The 7,203-nt window shown below is 30.7% G+C and overlaps 1 protein-coding gene across 1 annotated transcript in view; it reads right to left on the reverse strand.

Annotated features, from left to right (window-relative positions):
* Positions 1-3,064: 3,064 nt before the first annotated feature.
* The window catches only part of LOC111613043 (glutamate receptor ionotropic, delta-2-like), an 11,025-nt gene continuing 6,886 nt past the window's right edge, over positions 3,065-7,203 (reverse strand). Inside the window, exons 5-9 of the mRNA XM_023354346.1 lie at positions 4,892-5,050; positions 4,682-4,829; positions 4,386-4,615; positions 4,047-4,312; positions 3,065-3,965 (exon numbers count right to left, since the gene is read on the reverse strand). Of these exons, the coding sequence (XP_023210114.1) occupies positions 3,770-3,965; positions 4,047-4,312; positions 4,386-4,615; positions 4,682-4,829; positions 4,892-5,050 (999 nt within the window). The 3' untranslated portion in view covers positions 3,065-3,769. The remainder of the gene's footprint in view (positions 3,966-4,046; positions 4,313-4,385; positions 4,616-4,681; positions 4,830-4,891; positions 5,051-7,203) is intronic.

Consider the following 7,203-nt stretch of genomic DNA (forward strand, 5'->3'; position numbering starts at 1 on the left):
TTGTCTATTGTGACATCAAAATAAATTTTAAAATTAAAATCATTGTTCACAGTTTGAATAGCTAGAGAACAGCTGTGCATTTTAATAACACAGAAAAATTATAAATAACTGTTTTATATTCTATTTCTCGTAACTTGGGACGTACAGTAAACAAAAAAATGACACATCCGCTTTGTTTATTGGTCGAGCAATTAGAAACCTATTGTTTATATCTATTTAATACAATAGTTGTGTAGTTAAAATTTTTAAATTAAACAATTATAAATACATTTTGTGTAAGTCTTCATAATATATGTTAGACTTTTTTTTTGTTTTTGAAAAACTTTAATTGCGATAAGAACAATTTGGATAACAGGAACGTTTTAAAGAATACCAATTACATAAAAATATTGTGATTATTATGGGAAACAAATGTAGGACTTCTTTTTCGTCTTTTGTCTTTCCGCGCGTTCTTCTTTAACAGTCGTCTCGCTTCTCTCGTGATGTTCTCTTTCTTGTTTTTTTTTAACCGTCGTCTTCTCTCTACTCGACTCCCCCTACCGGCCTCCTTCTTCACCTCTCGTCGGCAGATCGCGTTTCACCCTTTTTCGGAGAGATTAACGAAAGACTAAAAACACTTGTACAAAAAACACATTAAACACAAGAAGAAAGACATGGTTAGAAATGTTCTGGAAAAGTTCTTGATGTCAGTCAAGAACAATGGGCCATGGCTTCATGTGGTCAGCTGCAGTAACAAACACATTGGGTCCTTCATGATGACCAATTTTTTCAACCGCATATCTGTCCCTAGGCATCGTCGAGGTAACTTTGTAAGGTCCAAAAACTTAGGTCTTAGTTTGAGTCCTGTCCCATACTGAGTTCTCTGAATGGCAACAAGATCGTTGACCTGATATTTGGGAGCTGGTATTCTTTTCTTATTGTAGGATTTACGATTTTCCTCCTGTAGTTTCAAGATGTTTTGTTTGGCATCTTCTCGAATCTTGTCTCTATCTTGCATCGTACAATTTAAAAATTCTTCTTCCGCAATCTCTTTTATTCTTAGATCTTGTTTATTTTTCATTTTGGTACCGACCAAAATTTCAAAAGGTGTTTATCTCGTACTACGCGTTGGCGTACTGTTGATGATTCTTTGGATGTCCGAAACATATTTGTACCACTTTGTAGCGTCTTCTTGGGCGAGTTTTTTGCCGAAACGGGGATCAAGGTGTTATACATACGTTCTACCTGTCCATTTCCCCTAGGAATACCTGTGGCAATCGTAATGTGCTCAATCATCTCGTTGGTGCAATAATCGTTAAATTCTTTGGACGTAAAAGCACTACGATCCGAGACAATACGAGACGGGTTTCCAAATACCGCTTGTTGGATCCTCAGCTTATCCAAAGCATCTCGTGTAGTTGTTGATTAACGGGGTAAAACCACACGAACTTAGTAAAACTATCTACTACCGTTAATACGTGCTGGTAGTTTTTGTTCGTTGAGGGTAGTGGTCCGAGAAAATCTACATGGTATGTGCTCAAAGGACTGTCTCCTTTTGGTATGGGATTTAATAGGCCTTCACCTTTCCCCTTTTCCTATTATATAGTATGCAGTCGACGCAATTCAGTATGACATTTCTATGTGTTTTCTAGCGTTTGGGATATAAAAATTGCATTTTTGAGGATCCTCCGTCTTCGCTGTTGCAAAATGACCTTTCCGATGTATGTGTTTGATTATGTCAATCTGCATCGATTTGGATACAACGTACAGTTCTAATACGTTTTCGTATTTATATAAAACATTATTTTTCAGTACATAGTCATTTGTCTCTCCTTTTCCCGCTGAATCCTTAAGAGCTTTTATATATCCTCATCAGTATCCTGTGCAGAAATAATTCTTGTTGTTATTTAGTCGGATGAACGCGTAATTAGTAAAACTGCATTGCGGCTTGGTGCATCCACATGCTTCATATGGTGCCTTTCCTACAGACAATTTCATAGTCAAATTAGTCAAGTAATAAAGACCACCTTGCTAATTTTGGAGTAAGCTCCTTCTTTCTGAGTGTTCGTTAAAAAGCAGCACAGTCCGTAATTATTTTAAATTTGGAACCCAACAAATAGTTCCGAAATTTTTTCAATTCCTCAATTACCGCGAGTACTTCTAACTTGTAACTGTTATATTTTTCTTGTTGAGATGGTGTTTTCCTTCTCATATAATCGATCAGGTAATACTTTCCGTTGTCAGCTTGTAGTAGCAAAACCGCTCCGAACCCGAGGCAACTTGCATCCGTATATAAATCTAATAGAGCACCACGCTTGAAAATATAGAGAACTGGACTTTGTGATAGTATGTCCTTCAACTTTTGAAATGCTTCTGGTTGTTCTGGACCGAATTTAAATTTTACGCCATCTCTAAGTAAATCGCTTAATCTATACTAGTATTATAAATTTGAAGGTAATTATGGCTATTTGTCTGTTACCTTTTCACGTCTAAACGGCTGAACAGGTTTTAATAAAATTTGGAATAAAGATAGCTTACATGTTGGAGATGGACATAGGTTACATTTTACTGCGAGAAAATATAATATAATGCTGGAGAAGCTGTGGGTAGTGACAGACAGCTAGTGATAAATAAAATAAGTTTTTTTTTTACATTTATTACCTTTAAAATACTATTCTGATAATAATGAAAATAACATAAAATTATTTAATTTTAATACGACAAATTTGAACAATTTTCTTTGCACAACTTTGTAAAATTTGGTTGCTTTTTGGTCAGCTTCAGTCTCAAGTCATCTTCGAGTTGACATCGGTGACGATGTTTAGATGTCATGGCCGAAAATCCGCTCTCGCAGAGATATGTAGTGCAAAATGGTAGTAATTATTTATTGCCGCTTCGCTGATATGATAATAATGATAATTGTACAATTAACATTATTATGTTAATTGTACAATTTTTGTTTCTTGCGTAAGAATTTCATTCAGGTATTGTCACAAATACATTTTTTTTGATGAAATTCTGAGAATATTTTTAGTTATAAATAAAAGAATTTGTGTATTCGACAACATGTTGTAAATTGCCGAATTCTTGATGGTCCACCCATTATTTTTTAATTGCTTCATCTGATGCATTTAAGTTTTAAGTCGACCGATTTTAGATTGCTGCGCGTACCCCTTCATGCAATTTCACGTACCTCACAGGAATATGCGTACCACTAATTGGGAACCATTGTACTACAGCATTAATTTCATTCGTAGTGAAAATACAAGATTGCACAAAATAATGAAAACTCTTGTTTAATAATTGATTTTAGGTTACATTATTTTTAAGTCAAAGGTTGATCAACATAAAGATTTTCGTAAATTCTGTTTTATTTACTAGAAAAAAAAATATTTTAAATGCCAAATGCTAAAGATCAGTATGCATTTCCAAGAGATCACCATGCAATATTTTTCAATACAAGAAGAGTGCTGAATTATCAATTATTTTTCTTTTCCGTTTTGAAATTTTTTTAAAAATTTAGAAAACGATGTTCTTATTTTGTGTTAATTCTATGAAATACAAGATTTTTATTGTAGTTTTTCATAATGGTAAAAGTTCATTTCCTGAACTATCTTAATCGTGTGCATTATTACTGACTTAGTAAAAAATTAATATGGACAAAATTTAAAGAAGAGAGAAAGAAAGTTTTGCATTGGAAGCTTTATGCTGCAATAAAAAGTTTGTAGGATAAATCAGCAAACACTCGATAAAACTGTGAATAATACTAAGTAAATTTACAGCAGAATTATTAAGCAACTAATTTTGTATAAATTATCTCGATAACTAAGCACAGAAGAGACAATATGTAACCCAATACGAGTAATAATAGCGGGCTAATAATATCATCGATTGCTAAAGGTTGAAATTTTGAACGTATCATCATTTTGGAATATTCAGAGTAATCGATTTTTTCCACGATTCCAGATTCGAGAAGACGATGGACGCTGTGAAGAAAAGAAATTTTATATAAATATATCAAAGTATGGTTAAAATAAGTAAAATACGAAAACAATACTATGGCTTACATATTGTTTACTTTCTTTGAAAAAGGAAAATCCTTCTTCATTCCGTAAGCTTCACTAAATACAGCAAATGAGTCGCTCGAGATTACGTATTTATGTAAATCTTGTTTCCTGATTAACTTTCGCATTACATATCTATTTTGTATAAAAGCGAAATGCTCTTGTTTTACTCTCTCTATGGCTCTCGAAGCTTCTAAAAAGTTGTCGTTTCGTATGATGTTATCTCGTAGTATTTCAGCTGTCTTTAATTTCGAATTCTGACAAGATGATTACTAAGTTATAATGTGAAAATATTCAATATTTATTTATTACTATATACTTATGAACGATAGTATTACTCACGCGAATAGACAGCCATAAAGCACCTTTTCCGAGTGGTCCACAGGAATATTCACCTTTAATGACGAAAGCTGCTAATTCATCGAATGTTTTTGGAACAGGTTTATGTAAAGGATACGTCATGAATGACATTAGAGTCCCGCTATAACTAGAGACTAGAACGAGGATAGACAACCACCATATTCCTATCAGAAATCTGGATCTGAATTTCTTTATTGAATTCAAATTCATTCCTGAAAACCCAAAATTCAATTTAGAAAGTAATGGTAATATTGCCTGAAGGTAATGTATGATCTTACCCTTATACAAGAAAGTGCAAAATAAATTCCAGAAGACTTTATGTCTTGGCCAATATACTTGAATATCTTGTGCAGTTAAATCTCTTTCTATTACTTTGTGCAAAAACAATCCAAATACAATCACAGTGACAATTATAAATATCCATATCTAGAATACATAAATATTGTAATCACTGTCAAATTATTAGTTTTCAGACAAAAATTTCTTACCATAAATGAGAACGGAGCTACGATAGATTTCCAGTTTGAAATCATTTCTGGAGCTTTAACAATAAAAACGGTTGACTGAAATGCTATTGATGTAGAAAATTCCACAGCAGAATAACGATCCAAAGTAATATATAATGGAACAATTGTCATATCTGCTTCCTAGTATCAGAAAAATAAGTTAATTACATTTGTCATTTTCAGATAATAAAATCATCTAAAATCGTAAAAGAGTACAGTATATTGGACGTAGGTGCAGTAGTCTTTTTTACGACTTCAGTTATATTTATTAGGTAATATTAATCAATAATATTTATATACAAATATACTTGACGTTGACCCAGGATATGTTCAATTTGAAACTTAAGAATATTTACAAGAAGTAATCATATTCGAGTTTTCTTCTTAACTTTCCACGCAACCATAGAAGTAACAATTAAACGCCTTTAAGAAAAGATTTCATTAAATCGACAAATAATATAGAATAAAATTTACACAAAGTTTAAAATTTAAATCAAACGTCTATCTTTTATAGGAGGAATTGATATTTCTTGCATTAAAAAAAAAGGTTACATTTACTCACCATACTATTATTTCCTTAGCTTTTTTGAATAATTAAAGCTACAACTAGGGCATGAAGAAATCATTTTAAATGGCTAAGGACCCTTTTAAATAAATGTAAATTGTGTACTTCATAGGTTTCTTCAAATAGGTTACTTCAATAATATTTATTAGTTTTCAGATTATTTATTAATATGCTGCTTATACAGAGGTTGGACAAAATAAATCGAACACCCTTTGTTGTGCATAGTCAAACTGAACGTTTCCTAAAACACGTGCAAATTCAGGAACCGCCTTGTTTTTTTTACGTAGCTTATATCTCTGTACGTAAAATTTTGTTACTTTTTGTGTTGAGAAATGTATTTTCCTGTTTTTGGAGTGCGAATATTACGGACCTAACAGACTTCCAAAAAATATAATCTTTGGTGAATAAATATTAGTGTTAGTGAAAACTCCTATCTGTACTGCATAGAGATAATACCGGTATAAATGGCAGGGCTGCTATAGCGAAATCTCTTAAACATTCACACTTCTAAATATGAAACAGCGTGTATAATATTGCATAATTCAAAACATGGAAATATATGATATGGTCGGATAAATTAGTTTTTACTGTGTTTTCCACTTCCAGTTGTGTTTATGTCTGGAGATTAACCCATGATTTCCAGATATAAACACTACTGGGTATTAAGTGATACCCACAGTCAAGCAGGGCAGAAGTTCACGTATTTTGGAGTGCAATTTTATTTAATTCCTTTCGAAAGTCGTACTAGTTGTATAATTAAATTATAATTAAACATAATTTAATTATCCAACTAGGAGTTTTAATTCTTAATAATGAGTTTTCTATATCTTCTATTGTGATACTAGGATACATATTTACTATATCAAGAGATATTAATTTCATATATTTATTAATTGTAAGATTTTTTAATCTTGTTAACAATTCATCTACATTTCTAATGCTATAATTAGACACTTCTAATAAGTTTAATCTATTTTTAAAAATTTTTATAGATTATAATATAAATAATTTTTAACCTAATTATAGTTATAACTAATTTCTTCATTATTAAGAATTAAAATACCTAGTTGGATAATTAAATTATGTTTAATTATAATTAAAAATAACTATTTTCAGTTCGAAAATAAATTCTATACCCAAAAGAATGGAATACCTATGGGTACTTGCATAGGTCCAAAATTGACTGAAATATCAATGATACAAATAGATGAAAAAATTAAAAGCATAGAAGGCATAGAATTTTATAACAGGTATGTAGATGACTGTATCATAATATATGATACGAGGAAAACGAACGAACAAAGAATTATAAATGAAGCTAATATTAAATTTGAAATAGAAACAGAGAAACAAAATAGTGTTAATTATCTAGATATAACAATAGAGTGAAAAAGTGATAAATTAATTTATAAAAAATATGTGAAATCTATACAAATACCAAAAACAATTAATTATAAATCTATTACACCTATAAGTATGAAATATAATATATTTAAAATGTATATAAATAAAATAAGACAACGAACTAGTGAAATTAAAACTCAAGAGAAAGAAGAAGAAGAAATAATAAAAATGTTTATGTTAAATGATTATCCAAAAAGTCTATTGGATAAATGGTTAAAAAAATTGGAAATAGATAAACAATCAAACTTAATAGATAAAGAGAAAAGTTTTGTTAAAATAAGGTATATCCCTAAGATATTTGAAAGAATTAAGAAAATATTAAATA

Source organism: Centruroides sculpturatus, unplaced genomic scaffold (genome assembly GCF_000671375.1).
Source record: "Centruroides sculpturatus isolate CEXI.00-Female unplaced genomic scaffold, Cexi_2.0 scaffold1585, whole genome shotgun sequence".
Classification (NCBI taxonomy): domain Eukaryota; kingdom Metazoa; phylum Arthropoda; class Arachnida; order Scorpiones; family Buthidae; genus Centruroides; species Centruroides sculpturatus.